The sequence below is a fragment of the Ambystoma mexicanum genome, chromosome 8 (assembly GCF_040938575.1).
Source record: "Ambystoma mexicanum isolate Mex_15411 chromosome 8, UKY_AmexF1_1, whole genome shotgun sequence".
NCBI classification, from domain to species: Eukaryota; Metazoa; Chordata; class Amphibia; order Caudata; family Ambystomatidae; genus Ambystoma; species Ambystoma mexicanum.
The window spans coordinates 163,227,006-163,246,670 of NC_090929.1; the positions used below are offsets into that span (position 1 = coordinate 163,227,006).

The window sequence follows — 19,665 nt, forward strand, 5'->3', positions numbered from 1 at the left end:
CCTTAACTTGGCAAAAACCCTTGGGGCGGAGGTCAGACCGAATTTCAGAACTCGAAAGTGATAACGAGAACCGTCAATGGCGAACCTCAGGTACTTCCTGTTTTTGTGATGGATTGGCACATGAAAGTAAGCATCCTGAAGGTCCAACAATATCATCCATTCCTGGAGCTGGAGGGCCTGCAGGATCTGAGAAAGTGTGACCATCTTGAACTTGCCCTTCCGGAGGAACTTGTTCAAGTAGCTCAAGTCCAAGATGGGTCTCAAGCCTCCGTCCTTCACAGGTACTGGTTTTATAGCACCTTTCTCTAGCAGGGTCAACATTTCCTGCAACAGGAATGGATCTGGAACATTTAGCGAATGGTTTAGCGGTGGATAATCCCGAGGTCTTTGTATAAAGGGGAGGCAGTAACCCTGGTAATACCTTGCCAATCTTTCAGATGCTGTGACAGTCTGCCTCCCACCGGGGTGTCGCAAGTGAAGACCTCAGAGTGGTTTTGAGGCGGCTAAGGCAGCAGCTGATGGTAAGGACACTGCTGCTTAGGCAGGCTTTGCACCTCTCCCTCGTCCACCACGAGGGAATCTTCTCTGTGCTCCTTGACCAGCCTGTCCTCTCGCTCTTCCAACTGAGGAGTAGCAGCGAAAAGACCTACCCCTTCCAAGATATTCCACTCGGGAGAAAAGGCTGTGGCTGCCTGACTGCGGCACTTAAGGACTTGGCTGCATCCTTTGAGGTCTGCAGCTTTTCAAGGCTTTCGTCAGCCTTATTTCCAAATAAATGGGAGCCGTCAAAGGGCATGTTAAGGAGTCTGGATTGTACATCAGGTGCAAATCCTGACTTCTTCAACCACGCAAATCTGCGTATGACAGTGCTTGCTGCCATGGCACTGCTGACGATGTCAGCAGTGTCCAGACCTGATTGCAGAGACTCAGTCATGGCCTCCTTGCAATCCCTTATCAGGTTCATGAAGCTGTCTCTTTCCTCACCCTCAGGGTTGTGATCAGCTGCCATCGCTATGCAGCCCCACAGGGTGAATGTAAACTTTTCAAGGGCACAAGTGGAATTAGCAGACTTAAAAGCCATGCTTCTAGCAGAAAATATTTTCTTTGCCCAATAATCAATGCGTTGGTCATCCCCCAACAGGTGGTATGGTTGGGTATGCAGCTTGCTTGGAGGCAGATTAGCTGCTTGAACTATTAGGCTTTCCGGAGTTGGATGTATTGACAAGTAGCCAGGGTCGCTAATGGATGGCCTGTATTGTTTTGTCAGATTTGAGTTTACTGCCGGGCTGGACTCTGGAGCCTCCCGGTTTGCCACACCCTTTTTTGCAGTGCCACATGGAATGGTAATATAGAGTTATATTGAGGACCTTTGTCCAATATGTCAGTCAGCTCTTCTTGTTCATAAGCAGGAGCTGGTCTACTCTATGACTCTGGACTAGGTTTCTGTAAAATGCATCTGCACGATCAGCCGGGTGCGGTATCTCAAAATCAAGTTCTGGGAAGGTGTCTAACCCACTAGCTGTTTGTAGGGTGTCATGTAGTTCCCTAACCCTGGTCTGTTCTGAAATGAAACATTGAGGTATGTTAGTATTTCTTTGAATACTTTGAGTATCCAATTGGAGACCACATGGAGTGGTATCATCGGAGGTTTCATAACCCTAATTTATAGATGTTAAGGATATAAAGAAATCCTTTTAAGCTAAAGGTTTAAAAAGCTTTTCCTGCCTTTTTTGTGGTAACAGCATTGAAGAATCTACAATCAGCGTCAATGTTTTATGTATGGCGTCAATGGTGTCGACTTCAGTGGCGTTGATGGAGTTGACGGCTTGAATTTGGTCTTGTGCTTCGAGGGACTTGACCCTCAGCGGTTTCTTAGACAATTTCTTGTCTTGTCGAGTACTCGAAGATTTGAGTTGTCTTGGGCTTATGACCCGTGCTCGAGGGTGTGCAGGGTTTTGCCTTGGCCTCATGCTTGTCATTGACCGTAGCATCGCCACTTTTCTTCTTCTTCGAGGACGAGGGGGCTTGCTCCTCGAAGATTTTGCAAATCTTCTTCATATAGAGTTCCTATAGAGTTCCAACTCCTCTTTGGAGGAAGATTTAGTCGGGCAGACTATGCTCCTTTCTAAGGAAGAAGATGAGGGAGAAGAATGTGATTATTGCCTACTATTGATTTTTCGATGACAAGGAGTGTCTGCTCCTCGAGTGGAACTGTTTTGGGGATTTTCTTTGTGAGGAGCGGAATCTCTCAACTCGTGAGATGACCCAAATTTAGATGGAGTGGACGAGGATTTGGGGAAAATCCTACCCACCAACAGTTTAGCTTTGCGCTCTTTTAAGGCCTTACCTGTCATCGACTGACAGGATCGACAGTCGTCTGTTACATGCTCGACACCCAGGCACCAGATACATATCTTACGCGGGTCCGCGATGGACATTTTGGTGCCGCATTTTAGGCACTTATTCAAACCGGTAGTCGAAGCTGAAGACAAGGTCATTTTCGATTTGCACCCTGTAATTCTTGAAGCAATCGCATTCGCGGAAAAACAGAACTGAAGCCAACGGGTGCTGCGCATGGTATATTTACTCAACAGTTACGTCAGCTGAGATGGAAGCCCTCGAGGGACATCGGGTCGACCGCCACGACGTACAGCACCCTCTGCCAGGAGATTTTTATTTCCGAAGCAGCTGAAGTTGGTAACAAAGATATCATAAAATGAGGAATACGTGGGAGGACACAATCCATTCCAAAGAGTACTTACAGAAAATGAACATTAAATACTGCCATTGCTGGGAGAAAGTATTTGTGATAGATCAGAAGAGAGACAACCTTTGTTTCAAAAGAACTTTTCACTTAAAGACATATTACAAGTAAGTCTACACAAGTCAGTAGAGACTCAATTCAACACAGTTCCTAAAAGGTTACCACCATGCTTGGGGCAGAGGTATTCAGGTAATTAAGGGAAGGTGGTATAAAATATTGTAAGGAGTGTCAGATTCAGTGAAGTTACATAACCATAAGATGTATTCATTTTGCAAGTTTCCTGAATGCGCAAGGTCCTGAAGTCAGAGGGCAATCGACAGGGACCTGTTCTTTTATATTTTATCAACTTCCCCTTTCTCCCCGGGCTGGTCACCTCAGCAATTGTAACAAAGATTATTGGGTGGACCGGACTAAAGCGTCTGGAGAACTCATTGTCTGCTCCTGCAGGATTTGAGAGCTGGGACCTTACAGGAGTTGGTGCCTGGAGTTGGTTTGAGAAGGAAGTGGCAATTCGGAGGAGGTGCTAGAGGAGAGTGTGGAATGTTGCAAGCAGGAGGAAAGGAGGAGCCGAGGTACTGGAGCAGGACAAGGAGGAAGGGATAAAGCAGAACAAGGCGGCAGGAGAGAGCGAGGAGGAGATTGGAAAGGTCTGGGATGAGATGCAGAAGGACGTGGGGAAGAAAATATTGTAAGAGTGAAGGAAGCTGAAGTAGAAGATGGGAGGGCCAGAGAAGAAAGATTAAGAGCAGAGGAGGTGGAAAGAAGGTTCTGGAAAAGATCAAAGAGGGGGAAAAGAGTAAGGAGGGAGAAAGAAGCAGCGCCTGACCACCCATCTGAATTTCACTTGTCTTCATCTAAGCCTACTGGCATTCAACAAACCAATACATGCCCCTCCCAACAACCTCCCTAGTGTTAGTGTCAATGTGAGGCAACCATAACTCAAACAGGTGCACATCCATCGGTTTTGTATCCCTCCCGACTGGGCAAACTGGGCTGGTCTCCAAGCATTCTTGTAGATACACCTATCAAGGCTATCCAAAAATAACTCCTGCATCGTAGGTGAAGTGGAGGAGCCGAAGGGCCACTTTCCCCACATCATGGCTGCAGCGACCACTAACGATTGAACCTGGGGGTAGGATTTCATGCACACCTTCTCCATCAATCATTTTATTAACAGTGTAGCTGAATGTGGCTTTTCACAAATTTTGGTGCCATCTTTGGTTGGCAAAATCGATACAAGCCATCTGCTGCCGATGCAAGAGTATCCTGCACCAAAAGCAGCATACATTCCATTATACCAACTAGCATTTCATGGAATATTTGAGAAGACGGAATCTCATTCTCAGGTCCATCTATATGAGTTTCCTGGACTGGGCTTGGATAACCCGCTTTAGAAGCAGGTGTCTGATTTGGAGCTGGATCCCCTGGAGGAGGCAGCAGGTGGGAGGATCGGCTGGAAACCACATGCAGGAGAGTCCATAGGGAGAGGAGGGGTCTCATGGGTAGAAGGCCCATGGCACAGGATCCACAGGTACAGACGGTGGATGGAGTGGTAGTGGAGAAGAACAAGTTACTTCTTACCTTGTAACGTTCTTTCGACGGGATGTTCCTCCGACGTATTCCTTATCTTTGATGATACGTTTCCAGCTTGCTGGCCTCGGAAATTTTTTCTGTAGAGGGCGAAGCGCGTCGATGTCCCTAGACGGCCACCGTATCGGAGCCGACGTCACCGTGCCCATAAATAGCCACGCGCGGCGTCCGTTGCTCAGTTCCGTTTTGTAGCATGCGTCCGTTGCTCAGTTCCGTTTTGTAGCATAAGAAAAGTCATGCCTGAATTGGTTATTGACCTTGAAGGAGCGTAAGCTGCAACCACAAGGGAAGTATTACTGCGGGGATGGATGGGAGGGGCAATAAGGAATACGTCAGAGGAACATCCCATCGAAAGAACGTTACAAGGTAAGAAGTAACTTGTTCTTCGAAGGTATTGTGTCCTCCGACGTATTCCTTATCTTTGATAGACTCCCATAGCAGTGGCATGTAATTGGAGGTGGGAGTGAGAATGTTATGTATCCCTTTAGGGATGGACCGAATGTAATACGGCCTTGCCAAATCTGGTCTCTTGAGTAGTGGAGGAATCCATATTGTAAAATTTTGTGAATGTATGTGCGGACCACCATGTGGCAGCCGCACATATGTCTCGGACCGGTACCCCTCTTTGGAGAGCCGAAGAGGCTGCGATACCCCTGGTTGTATGAGCCCTGAGCTTTTGGGGTGGCTCTTTCCCTGCCAGTTTGTAACATTCCAGAATGGCCAAAATAATCCACCTGGAGATGGTTTGTTTTGTTATGGGTAGTCCCAACTTGTGACCTGAGTATCCTACAAACAGTTGGTCTGCTTGCCTGATCCTAGCCATTCTGCTGATATAAAAGCTGAGAGCTCGCCTTGGGTCCAGCCTATGTAGCCTTTCGTCCTCTTTCCCCGGATGGGGAGGAGGGTAGAACGAAGGTAAGGTAATTTTGAGTAATATGAAATTCAGAAACCACCTTTGGGAGGAAATTAGGCTTCACCTGTAGGACAACTTTGTCCTTGTGGAAATGTGTGGGTTTACAGGAGAGAGCTTGTAGCTCGCTCACTCTCCTAGCAGATGTTAGCGCTACCAATAGGACAGTTTTAAGCGTGAGAAATCTCAGCGAACAAAAGTGAAGTAGTTCGAATGGAGTGCCCATTAGGAAGTTTAAGACTAAATTTAAGTCCCATAAGGGAACCTGGAATGGTTTTGGGGGATAAACATTAGTTAATCCCTTGAGAAATTGTACCACTAGAGGAAGTTTGAAATACGATGGTTCCTCCGCAGTGCGCTTGAAGATAGAAAGCGCTGCGAGATAGCCTTTTACAGTGCCAACTTGAAGGCCTGAGTTTGCCAAGTAGAGTAGAAACGATAACACCGTTGGTGTACCACATGAAAAAGGGTCGATATTCTCTTCCCTACACCAGCTGCAAAATTTGTTCCAATGGCAGCAGTATAAAGACTTTGTTGCTGGCCTTCTGGCCGAAAGCAACACCTCCATGACGTCATCAGGGAGAGCACAATCCTTGTACCTCACCCTTTCAGAAGCCAAGCGTGAAGGTTGAGGGTTCTGGTGTCTGGATGGAGAACCTGACCTCCCTTCTGCGAGAGAAGATTCTCTTTGAGTGGAAGACGGATTGGAGGGCAGATGGACATATCTAGAAGGTCCGGGTACCACGTTCTCCTGGCCCAATCCGGGGCAATTAGGATCATGGTTTTCCGGAATCTTCTCAACCTCCTGATCATTTGAGGAATAGCAGGGACTGGTGGAAACGCGTAAAGGAGTGGAAACTCCCAGTCCACTACGAACATGTCTCCCAGAGCTCCTCTCGGGGGAAATTCCCTTGAACAGAACAGATCGCACTTCCTGTTGGTGCTTGTGGCGAACAGATCCACCTGAGGGGTTCCACAAAGGGCTAGGATCTCTGGAAGGACTTCCTGAGCTAGCTACCACTCGTGGGAGACTGTGCTCTGCCTGCTCAGAGCGTCCGCTGTCAAGTTCTTCTCTCCGGCTAGGTGGACTGCCGATAGAGAGATTCCTTCCCGAATTGCCCAAAACCAGAGCTGCATCGCCTCTCTGCACAGGCACAGTGGCAGTGATCCTACGCCTCCTCTTTTGTTGAGGTAGTGCATGGCCACCGTGTTGTCCGTCATTATCAGGACATTTCTCCCCTGTACTGATGGCAGGAAAGCTTTCAGCGCTAGTCTGATCGCTCTCAGCTCCAATAGGTTGATGTGTAGTCTGGACTCCGATGGAGACCAACGACCGCTGATGGTCAAGTCGTTGGCATGGGCTCCCCACCCCGTGAGTGAGGCGTCTGTGACTACTGTTATCTCCGGCCATGGTTGCCAAAACAGTTCTCCTTTCAAGATGTTCTCTGGATAGGCCCACCATTGAAGGTCGCGGGCTACCTTGTCCGGAATCCGGAGGAGATCTGTCATTCTCCCTGAGAATTGCAACCACTGACTTCTCAGTGCCCACTGAAGATATCTCATTCTCAGGCGAGCCTCTGGCACAAGGAAGATGCAGGATGCCATGAGGCCTAGCAACCTCAAAAAGTTGAAGGCTGGGAGACGTTGGGCATTTTGAAACTTGGTGACCATCTGTAGAATATCTTGAGCCCTCACCTCTGGTGGCGAGGCTTTTCCCAGGGAAGTGTCCAGGACCGCTCCAATGAACTGGCGTCTCTGTGATGGTATCATCTGTGACTTATTTAAATTGAGGGAGAATCCCAGTTTGTGAAGGAAGTGGCAGACATAATCTAGCTGGATCTGAGCTTGTTCCGAAGATACAGCCCTGATCAGCCAATCGTCCAGGTAGGGGTAAACGTGGATCCCTTCCCTCCTTAGACTCGCAGCCACTACCGACATTAGCTTGGTGAAGACCCTCGGGGCGGAGGTCAGCCCAAATGGCAGAACTCGAAATTGATAATGAGTCTCGCCAATTGCGAACCTCAGGTATTTCCTGTGTTTTAGATGGATTGGCACATGGAAATAAGCATCCTGAAGGTCCAGAGATACCAGCCAGTCCTGGAGCTGGAGGGCCTGAAGGATCTGAGAGAGAGTTACCATCTTGAACTTGTCCTTCCTGAGGAACTTGTTCAATTCTCGTAAGTCCAGGATGGGTCTGAGTCCTCAGTCCTTCTTCGGTATGAGAAAGTAGGGGGAGTACCAGCCCTTGTTCCTGTCCGCTACAGGTACCGGTTCTATGGCACCTTTCTCTAGCAGGTCTATAATTTCCTGCAAGAGGAGCGAATCTGGAACTTTTAGAGAGCTGTTCCCCGGTGGATGACTCTGAGGGATGTGTAGAAAGGGTAGGCAGTAACCCTGGGCAACTGTCTCCAATGCCCAAGCATCTGACGTTATAGCCTGCCATTCCGTCAGATGGTGAGTTAACCTGCCCCCTACAGGTGTATTGTGTGGAAAGGCCTCCGAGTGGTTTGGGGGCGGCTGATGCAGATGCCGAGGGTAAAGAGGCACCTGCTGCTGCTGCGGCCTTAGTACTTTTGACCAGTCCACCTCGGGTGGATCTCCTTTGGCCTCTTTGAGCCGGCTGTCCTCTGCCTTTCCCGAATGCAGAATAATAGGGAAAGGACTTTCTTCTCCCAGAGGTTCCTGAGGGGCGAAAAGGAGTTTGGCGGATAGCAGCTCCTAAAGATTTTGCTGCGGCTTTAGAAGTCTGTAACTTTTCCAGACTGTCATCAGCCTTTTTTCTGAATAGTGAAGAGCCGTCAAAGGGCATATTCAAAAGTCTGGCCTGTACATCTGGAGCAAAGCCAGACTTTCGCAACCACGCATGCCTGCGGATTGTTGTACTTGCCGCCATGGCCCTGCTGATACTGTCAGCGGAATCGATGCCAGTTTGAAGTGATTCGCACATGGCATCTTTGCCATCTTTAATAATGTTAAGGAAGGCTTCCTTTTCCTCTCCTTCGGGTATGCAGTCAGCCGATGATGAAGCACACTCCCATAGTGTGTGACTGAACCTGGCGAGCGTACAGGTGGCGTTGATGGACTTCAACACCATACTACAAGCAGAGAAGACATTCTTCGCCATAGAATCGTACCTCTTGTCATCTCTATCCTGTCGGAAAGTAGGGTAAGCGGTCCTACTGCTAGATGGAGTTGCCGCTTGAACCACCAGGCTCTCTGGAGTCGGGCGTTTTGATAAGTATTCAGGGTCAGCAGCCGCTACCCTATACTTGGCTGACAATCTTTTATTGACCGCAGGGATAACTTCAGGAGTTTCCCAATTAGATGTAATTTTCCTTTGCAAGGCTGCATGGAAGGGGACCACAGGGTCCTCCTGTGGACCTTTGTCTAAAATGTCTGTTAAATCATCCTGTTGAAAAACAGGGGAAGGCGCAGACCAACCCATAAATTCAATAATTCTTGCCATAAGGGTTCTATAGGGTGTTTCGGCATGTTCCCCTGGGTCTGGCTTAACAAATTCCACTTCTGGGGAAGTGTCCAGCCCACTTGCCTCATGTAGTGACTCTTGTAGGTCCTTCAGCCTTCTTTCCTCAGAGGTGAAATCCTCTGAAATAGGCAGTGTGGTCCTCTGTAACCCAAATGTTTCCTGGTCAGAATCTTCCCCCTCTTCATAAATTGAAGATAGTCCAGGGTACTCTGACCTCTGAAATGGTGTAAAACCCATCTTTAAGGCAGAAGGAGCCAAACTCGTCATTATTGGGCGAGAAAACGTCGATGTCGTCGACGCCGATGTGACAGGCTTAGAAAAAACTGGAAGGGGTCTCGAAGAACTCGAGAGGATCGGGATCCTACTCGAGGACATCGACGACGGTCTCGGCGTCGTGCCGGAGGCCCTTGGAATCACCGTCGGCTGTGGAGTAGCCTTGGTCTTCTCTTTCATCGGCGTCGATGTCGGCGTCGACGATGGCGTCGAGAAACCCTTCGACAACGGCGTCGATGGCGCCGATCCATGCGTCGAAGGAACCTTCGACGACGGCGTCGAAGGAATCCTCGACGACGGCGTGGAAGATGGTGCCTTCTTACCCGATGGCTCGTGGCGCTCTCGGGTGGAATGTTTCGCCGGGTGCTGCGACTCGCAGCGTTTTGATTTTTTGGGTTTTTCACCCGGGGTATCACCCTCAGCTGTCTTCGAGGGGGTCGAGGCTGCGTTCTTGAAGACGCTTAACATTTTCTTTCTGAATTCCTCCCACTCAGCTTGAGAGCTGTGTTTTGTGGGACAGGAGACCCTTTCTGGGGACACAGAAGACGACGAGGAAGGGGATCTTCAAAGTCTCTTTTTTGAGTGTCTTGATCTCGACGAATGGTGGGAGCTACTTCGAGATCTCGAATGGGAATGTTTTCGACGGCGAGGAGACGAATGCCTCGACTCAGCCGGATAAACCTTCGAGGAGGTTTTTGACTTACCTCTTTCGAGCTTCCCCTTGCGCTCCTTCAAGGCTTTCGCCGTCATGGACATGCAGTCCTCACACTCCGAACAATGGTGCTCGGATCCCAAGCACCACAAGCAGATCCTGTGTGGATCCGTTATCGACATTTTTTTACCGCAGTCTCAACATTTCTTGAAGCCGGATCGTGGCGTTGTCAGTTCCGATGAAGATGCCATCGAGAACGAGTAGGTATTATTCGAGTAGATATAGAGTTATCCTGACTGAACTGAGCAATGACGTTCCGAGGCCCCACGAAGCGCGGAAAAACAGAACTGAGCAACGGACGCAGCGCGTGGCTATTTATGGGCATGGTAACGTCGGCGCCGATACTGTGGCCGTCGAGAGACATTGACTTGGCAGACATCGACGCGTAGCGACCTCTACAGAAAAAAATTCCAAGGCCAGCAAGCTGGAAACATATTATCAAAGATAAGGAATACGTCGGAGGACACAATCGCTTTGAACGCATTTTTCTGACAAGGTCCATAAACTAGGACGTCACCAGTTTCTGCATTTTTAAAATACCATATCTTTGTTACCATGGTAAGAGGGACAAGGTTGCTGGGCAGACCGGATAAAGCTGTCAGGAGTGTTCCACTGCATAGCCTGTGTGCTCCGAACCAGAGACAGAGCCCGGAAAGTGCTGCCCCTGAAGAATCTGAATACCTGAACTAAGAAGTGTAAAGTGGGGAGAGGGTGAGGTAAGATTGAAAAAGATAATTGGAATTCAATAAAATAAAAAATATGGCGTTGTTATGTAAGGAATAAAGAACCACGAGTGTCACTGACCCATGATGATATGGAATACAGTGGGACAGCAGGGTTGGAGCTTGGTCCTGGAATCATAGCATAAAACCCTTAAGTGTTCTGGCATTTCCCTGGTACAGGCAAAGAGAGACCCAGACCAAAGCAAGGTGCAAAGTGGAGTGAACCCCATTATCACCACTTGCATTCAGGTCATTAGGGCACTTGATTGCTGCATGGAAGGGCATAGGGTATGTGTATTGACCAGGAAGCCTCCTGGTAAGATGGACAAAGGACCATCGCTGCCCCTCCCCTCCAAGAACCAGAGAAGTGAAGGGACTCATTGCACGGCTAAGGGGTTTTCATTGTTAGCCTTAATGAGGAAAAAGAATGAGGATGGTAGGGCCACTTTAAGATGTCTTAATAACCATGGATAGATGAATTGAGGGCCCTGAGAAGAAATGTCGCAGGTGACGCACAGTACCCATCACTAGTGATCAGGGTCGAAGCACAATCTGCAAAGAGAAGCTGGAACTATACAGCATATTAGAGGAGGAAGTTTGCAAAAGAAAAGAGATTGAGAAACGGCAGAAATGGCCTGAGACCTATCTGGAAAGCATGAAGTCCTGCTGTCATTGAGAAAAGGACTGATGGAGAAAAGCAGGAGAATATGTTGAGAAGCTAGCACAGGAGTTGCCATGCATGCAAACTTGCTTTGCTTTTGAAGAAATAATGTTTTGTTCTGTGCAAGAAAAGCTCTATTCCTCACTCTGCTAGTAAATGTAGAGGTGAGAAACTCGAGTACAAATATATTAGTCGGAATTGCCTAAAAGACTCTTTAAAGGCAGTATCAGTTTTGGCCCTAAACTGTTTTGCTTCTTTCACAACAGACAGGCTGTATGTTTGAAGTTAGGATCTCTTGAATGCCTAATGAGTGACTGCTTGATCTAGCAATAGAATTTTGTTTCTGCACCAGCTATGTCGAATTAGCAACTCAACTGATCACACCACACACATCAGCAGATTGGGGTGATGGGGGAGGGGAGGGCGGTTGTAAACTACAATCAATGCATGGGTGCACACAGCACACAATTAAAGCCACTGAGCAAGTCTTTCTTTCTCAACAGAGAACGCAAGTCAAACATATTGAATGTAATTGTTCTCTTATAACACGCTTAATACTGGAGACCAGTTCCTAAGCGTGAGCCCAAGGTTCGAACCTGTGTTGCTATGCGTTGTCTTGCTTCCAGGACAAACGTGTTGCCCCTGAGCTATCCACCCAGCCCAAAATACTTCATCTGGTCTACTATTGCACGTTGTGTGGCGAAGAACTGGAAATTGACAGTACAAGGCTCAATACATCACCTGAACTGTCAGAAAAATCCAGACCTGTCACCCAACCCACCTTCTGTTGAGACTCACGGATCCTTTAACTACCCAAACCACCTTCTTCCTTAAACAGTCAGACACATTATGCTGCCAGACCTTTCCAAAACCAGCTCACAGATTTGAAAAGCTACAAGTCACCAGTCTGATCACTTGAGAATAATACGGACAGTTAACAGCACAGTATGAAAGATTATTTATATTACATTTCAAAACACAACAGAGCAATGCAAAGCAAGCAGCTGATATGCAAAGAGTGAACAGAAACTCTAGATGTACAATGGCTACTTAGTAGTGAAATTAATATCTAGATTTCACTACTAAAGGAATAGATTATTTATGTGTCAAAATGCAAATAACAAACTTACCTAACAGTGTTTTGGGGTTTGTTAAGCCTAACTGTACCACTGGATTGTCGAGGATGGCTTGAAATAATGGGCTAGTGGTATCAATTCCTTTGTCCAGTTCCTCTGGAGAGGGCTTTCTGTCGCCTAGTAGCCATTCGCACTGTAAAATAGAACAAGCACATTGAAAACTAAGAAAGTTTTCCAAACGAAAGTACAATTATTCCAACAATTATTCCAACATGACATAGGTAGATGGTGTCTAAAGACATAAAGAGAAAAAAGAACAGTGTATAGTGCTGAAATGTCGACGGCAATTACGGAGCAGCGTAGTGATCAAATAGATCACTTTACCCACCTCCCCCACCCCATCCCACTTACCTTCACGGCGGCACACTTCTATGTGCGCCGCAGACTCCCTGCTATTCCTGCAGCGTTGGTTCCTTTGTGTGGGTCGGAGCCGACGCAGCAGGTGCTTATTTTATTTAATTCTTTTAACTTTGTTGTCCCCCGCTTACCACAATGGTAAGTGGGGGACACCCCCGCAGCATCCGACTCCCAGACACCCCCGCTCTGCTTGGGGGCAGTAATGGGAGTCAGTATTTTGTGCGCCCCCAAATGCTTCGTGACTGCGGGGCGAGCAAATGAGAGCGACATTATGGTGTATTTCTGTAAAAACCTTAAGAAGAATATTTTATACAAACATTTGATTTACTCTTCCAATCAGACAATAATTGTTATTTGCACCTGTGGGCCCTCCCAGCAAGCCAGGAATTTCGGAAAGATGGGCCCCCGTTCCAAGCCTCCTCAGAAACAGGTGGCTCCCCTCCAGAGCTGGTACATCCTTGCAGTAGCAGTCCCTTCCCACCACTTTGTCACCACTTCCTCCTACCCCGCCCATTCCCCCTTTCCACCCCAACCCTGATTACCTGTGGTCACCTCGTCTCTCGCCTACAGCAGGAACAGTTGCTGTTCCGGCCTGGCCCCTCCACTGCAATGGCCACCATGGAAAAGGAGATAGGACTGCATGTAGTTCCCTTCTCCCTACGTTCATGTTGGCCATTTTGGTTGTGAAAGGCAACTATGCCATGTGTGGACTAATGGAAGGGTGAGAGTTTGCACAAGGCAAGCATGTATCTGTAGTGATGGGTTTAGGTATACCCTGTGAGGGAAATCAGGGGAGGGTGCAAAGAGTGGGAATGTACATGTTATGCAGCTACCAGAATTCATGGGAGGGGCAATTTGGGGCAATGAGATGACATAGGCAGTTCTTAGGTTGATAGAAAGTGCCATGGTGGAGTCCCTGGGGCCATGGCGTTCGAATGCAGCAGTTCTGGGTCATATGAAAGTGACATGAGGCAATTCACATGGTAGTAGGACATGGTATATGACAATAAGTGACATAGGGCAATTCTGGCGTGATGTATATGTTAGCCTGACCATGTGCTAAACTGGAACAAGCATGGTACACTGTTGAAGTTAGTTTCAACATGTTCTGGTAACAGTGGAGATCAAAACACTCTTGAGGACAATTCAGATGTTTTTATATTCTGGCAGTTAAGAAATTGTATTTATGTTCTGGCAGTTATTAATGTATTTCATTTACTAGCATAGGAACAAATAATTCTCCACGCACCATATTTAAAACCAGTTGAACTTCGATTGCATTTAATTTACTATTACCATTTTCGTGGTGTGGTAGTGGCACATGGTCAGGCACGGTTTCAGAGCGGTCTTGCACACAAACATACATTTGATCAACTGTGCATAGAACAAGTTACTTTCTTACCTGGTAACGTTCTTTCGATGGGATGGTCCGACGACGTATTCCATATCTATGACATGTAATCACCACAGCTGTGCTGCTTCGGAAACTTTTTCGGCGTCTGCGTCCTGCGTCGATGACGTCGATGCGCCGTCGTCGAGGACCTCCTCCGACGTCCGACGTCATCCGATGTGATAAGTAGGACGCACGACGCCCATAGCCTCAGTTGTAGTTTTTTCCCCCAGAACGTGTGACATAAGTCAACTGCCAGTCAGACACAAAGCCTTGCGGAACGTAAGCTGCAATCGCAAAAGAAATTCTGCAGCGGGGAAGGCCGGGCGGGAGCGATATGGAATACGTCGTCGGACCATCCCATCGAAAGAACGTTACCAGGTAAGAAAGTAACTTGTTCTTCGAGGGGATTGGGTCCTCCGACGTATTGCATATCTATGACAGACTCCCAAAGCAGTACCAAAGCAAGGAGGAGGGAAAGAATTTAGAATCAAAATGTAGAATAGCCAATCAAATAGCAGAGCAAAGGACCGCCTTGCCAAAGGCCAGATCCTGTGCTCGGATGGAATCAAGGGAATAGTGACGTACAAATGTATGTACTGAAGCCCAGGTGGCTGCATCACAGATGTTGCGAATAGGAACACCCCTCTGCAGGGCAGTAGACGCAGCCATACCCCTGGTAGAATGGGCCCGCAAGCCAGCCGGTGGGTCCTTACCCGCCAAACGGTAGCACTCCGAGATGGCCAAAATAATCCAGCGAGACAAAGTCTGTTTCGTCACAGCTTGCCCCAAACGCTTACCAGCGTAACCAATAAAGAGTTCATCATCCACTCTGACCCGGGACATGCGTGAAACATAAAAGCTTAAAGCTCTCCTAGGATCAAGCCTATGGAGCCTCTCCTCTTCCTTACCAGGATGCGGAGGAGGATAGAATGCCGGAAGAAAAACCTTCTGGGCCAAATGAAATTCCGTCACTACCTTCGGAAGAAAAGAAGGACGAACTCTAAGGACAACCCTGTCCTTGTGAAATACAGTGAAGGGAGGCTTAACTGAAAGTGCCTGTAACTCACTCACTCTGCGAGCGGAAGTAACCGCAACTAAAAACACAGTTTTCAGAGTCAACAGCCTCAAAGGGCAAGAATGTAAAGGCTCAAACGGAGCACCCATAAGAAACTTAAGAACCAGGTTTAAATCCCAACCGGGCACCAGGAAAGGTGACGGAGGGAACACATTAGTGAGCCCTTTCAGGAACTGTGAAATCAAAGGGATTTTAAAGTAAGAACACTCTTCAGACTAGCGCTTAAAGATGGACAGCGCCGCCAGGTAACCCTTAACGGTACCCACTTGCAAGCCCCTGTGGGCCAAAGAAAGTAAAAAGGACAGAACCATGGGGATGTCACATGCAAAAGGATCCACATTCTGAACTCTGCACCAGTCGCAGAACTTACGCCAACGGCAACGGTACAGAGACTTTGTTGCCGGCCTTCGGGCCGAAAGCAACACCTCCATCACGTCCTCAGGGAGGTCCCAATCCTTATACCTCAACCTTTCAGAAACCAAGCGTGAAGGTTGAGGGATCTGACCTCTGGATGGAGAACCTGACCCCCCTCCCGTGAGAGCAGATCGTCTCGATAGGGAAGACGACGTGGAGGGCAGATGGATAAGTCGAGAAGGTCCGGGTACCACGTCCTCCGAGCCCACGCCGGGGCAATGAGGATCATCCGGGAACCGAACTTCCGTAACCTCCGCAGCACTTGCGGGATGACGGGGACTGGAGGAAACGCGTACAGCAGCGGGAATGACCACTCCACCACGAACGCGTCTCCTAAGGCCCCTTCTGGAGGAAATTCCCGCGAGCAAAACCTTTCGCACTTCCGGTTGACACTGGAGGCGAAGAGATCCACTTGAGGGGTCCCCCAAAGGGCGAAGATCTCCAGGAGAATCTCCTGAGCCAACTCCCACTCGTGAGAGATCGCGCTCTGCCTGCTCAGAGCGTCCGCCGTCACGTTTTCGGCACCGGCCAGATGAACTGCCGAGATCGAAACTTCCTGCTGGATGGCCCAGAACTCGAGCTGCATCGCCTCTCTGCACAGAGGAAGTGACCCTGCCCCCCCCTTTTTGTTGAGGTAGTGCATGGCCACTGTGTTGTCCGTCAGGATCAGGACATTCGTCCCTCGCACAGTCGGCAGAAAAGCCTTCAGGGCTAGCCTGACGGCCCTCAGCTCCAACAGATTGATATGGAGTCTGGACTCCGACGGAGACCAACGACCGCTGACTGTCAGCCCGTTGGCATGAGCTCCCCATCCCGTGAGGGATGCATCCGTCACGATCGTCACCTCCGGCCAGGGAAGCCAAAATGGAGCCCCCTTCATCAAGTTGCCTTCGACGGCCCACCACAGAAGGTCCCGGGCGACCGAGGACGGCACCTGAATCGAGTCCGACATCCTGCCGGAGGACTGCGACCATTGCGTCTTGAGTGCCCACTGCAAAGATCTCATCCGCAGGCGAGCCTCTGGCACCAGAAGAATGCAGGATTCCATGAGGCCGAGCAACCTCAAGAACTCGAACGCTGGGAGCGTCTGGGCATGCTGAAACTTGTGCACCATCTGCTGAATGTGAAGAGCCCTCACCTGGGGAGGAAAACACTGCCCCAGGGAAGTGTCGAGCACTGCTCCGATGTACTGGAGCCGCTGCGTTGGCGTCAAATGGGACTTCTTTAAATTGAGGGAGAAGCCCAGCCTGTGAAGGGAGCGACAGGCGATCAATAGATGATCCAGGACTTGCTCGGGAGAGCTCCCCCTGATCAACCAATCGTCCAGGTAGGGGTAGACGTGAATCCCCCCTTGCCTGAGATGCGCTGCCACCACCACCATGAGCTTGGTGAAAACCCTCGGGCGGAGGTCAATCCGAACGGCAGGACCCGAAACTGAAAGTGCGAGTCGCCAACCGCGAACCTCAGGTACTTCTTGTGCTTGGGATGGATCGGCACATGGAAGTAAGCATCCTTGAGGTCGAGTGACACCAACCAGTCCTGAAGCTGAAGGGCCTGGAGGACTTGAGAGAGAGTAACCATCTTGAACTTGTCCTTCCTGAGGAGTTTGTTCAAATCGCGCAAGTCCATGATGGGTCTCAATCCCCCGTCTTTCTTCGAAACCAAAAAATAAGGGGAATACCATCCCTTGTTCCTCTCCGCTACAGGCACCAGTTCTATGGCGCCTTTCTCCAGCAGGGCTTGAATTTCCTGCGCAAGGAGCGGATCCGGACTCTGCAAAGAGAGGTTCCCCGGTGGATTGTCGCGAGGCCTGTGCCGAAAAGGAAGACAGTAGCCGTGGGTTATGATCTCCAGAACCCACACATCTGAAGTAATGGCTTGCCACTCTACAAGATGCTGCGCCAGCCTTCCCCCAACCGGCGAACCATGGGACATGGCCTCACGACTGAATGGGAGCGGCTGCGGCGTTACCTGAGGGCAAAGAGGCAACTGCCCGAGCGGCCTTGGCACCACGGGTACCCTGTCGTCCACCTCTGGTACCCCTGCGTTGGCCTCTTTGACTGCCAGCTCCTCTCGCTTTACTGAAGGATGAGTAATAGCGAAAGGAACCACCCCTCCACTGCTGTCCCCTAGGACGAAAAGGCGGAGGTTGGCGAACTGCAGCGCCCAACGACTTCGCTGCAGCTTTTGAGGTCTGCAACCTCTCAAGGCTCTCGTCAGCCTTGCTGCCAAAAAGGTGTTCACCATCAAAGGGCATGTTGAGGAGCCGGGACTGCACATCAGGAGCAAACCCCGACTTCCGCAACCATGCAAACCTGCGTATCACGGTGCTCGCCGCCATGGACCTACTGACGCATTCAGCCAAGTCCAGACCCGACTGAACGGACTCACACATGGCATCCTTACCATCCTGGACCATAGCAAGGAAACCATCCCGTTCAACCCCTTCGGGAATATGTTCAGCCGCTAACGCAACACAGTTCCACAGAGTGTGCGTGAAACGTGACAAGGCACAAATGGAGTTGGCCGCCTGAAGCGCCATACCACCAGAAGAAAACACTTTCTTCGCCCAGCCATCAAAACGTTTGTCGTCCCTATCAGGAGGGATGGTAGGGTACGACGCCTGCTTTGCCGGGGCCGTGGCCGCCTGCACCACCAAACTTTCCGGAGTGGGGTGCCTGGTCAAGTAGCAGGGGTCGCTACTGGCTGGACGGTATTTACGCGACAAGGATCTGCCCACCGCCGGGAGACTCTCCGGAGCAGTCCAAGCCGCCGCCACCCTTCTCTGTAAAGCCATATGGAACGGCAGTACCGGGTCAGTTGGGGGACCAACATCAAGGATGTCCGTCAGATCATCCTGCACAAACTCCCCTGGGGGAGCAGACCATCCCAGATACTCAGACACCCTAGCCATAAGGCGCCGGTACGAGGAATCGGCATGGGAGCCAGGCTCAGGCCTACAAAATTCCACCTCCGGAGAGGTGTCCAGTCCACTGGCATCATGCAGTGACTGCCTCAAATCGTCAAACTGACTATGGCCCGAGACAATTTCATCTGGCACCTGACTAGGAACCAGGCCATCAGAATCCTCATCCGCCTCCGAAATATATTCCAGGTGGCGAAAAGGCACCCGAGAGTGCTTGCTCTTAATCAGAGCCTTCCTAGGGGGTACACCCGTGACACGGGGCACCTCCGACACGAAAGGCGTCGATGGCGTCGAGCGAATCGGCGCCGACGCCGAGAAAACCGGCAACGGCGCCGAGAGGATCGGCGTCGACGTCGAGGAAATCGGCGTCGACGTCAGATGCAGCGCCTCCAGTATCGGCGGCGTCGACACAGCCCTCGAAGCCGGAGCTCCGAGCGTGTCCCTCGACGACCTGATCGTCGACGGCTTCGACGAGGCCCTCGAAGCCGGAGCCTCGAGAAAGCCTGTCGACGCCCTCGACGCCTCAGACGTCGATGTCTTCCTCGAAGACTTCACAGGAGCACACGGTCTCGAACGCGTCGAGGACCGGGACCTGGAACGGGTACGGCGAGAACGAGCCTCCTTGTCCGAACGGGACCGCTCCCGTGACTCGTGCCGACCACTCTTGCGAGCGGCGTCTCTCGACCTCACACGGCCGACCCAACTCGGGGGTGTGGACGGCTGAGTACCCTGCGACTCAAGAATCGCCAACATTTTCTTCCCGAAGGAAGCCCATTCTTCCGGCGTCGCACGGCTGGTGGGGTAACCGACGTGCCGTGCAGAATCCTCGGAAGAGGACCTGGAAGGCGACCGGTGACGGCGCTTCCGAGAATGCCTCGAAGAGGCCGAGGAGTGGCGAGACCCACTCCTAGAAGAAGACCGACGAGACTTCCGACGATGACGCGGAGAGTCACCCCTCGAATCATCCGTCGAAAGCCCCGCCGACTTCGACTTCCGGGGCTTGGACACCCGACCTACCGACAACTTCTTCTTACGTTCGCGTAAGGCTTTGGACGTGAGCGACTGGCAGTCGACACAGTCATCCGTGTCGTGGGCCTCCCCGAGGCACCAGAGGCAGGCGTCGTGCGAGTCAGTCACCGACATCTTGGACCCACACTCCCCGCACTTCTTAAAGCCCGGACGCGGGGTTGAAGACGAAGTGGAAGACATCGCCGAAGGAAATTCACAAACGAACAGGTTCGAAGA

The 19,665-nt window shown here is 50.2% G+C and overlaps 1 protein-coding gene across 1 annotated transcript in view; it reads right to left on the minus strand.

Moving 5' to 3' along the window:
* Positions 1 to 19,665, minus strand: part of UBAC1 (UBA domain containing 1) — an 819,245-nt gene that overhangs the window by 177,248 nt on the left and 622,332 nt on the right. The window contains exon 9 of the mRNA XM_069609556.1: positions 12,250 to 12,388. Coding sequence (XP_069465657.1) covers positions 12,250 to 12,388 — 139 coding nt within the window. The remainder of the gene's footprint in view (positions 1 to 12,249; positions 12,389 to 19,665) is intronic.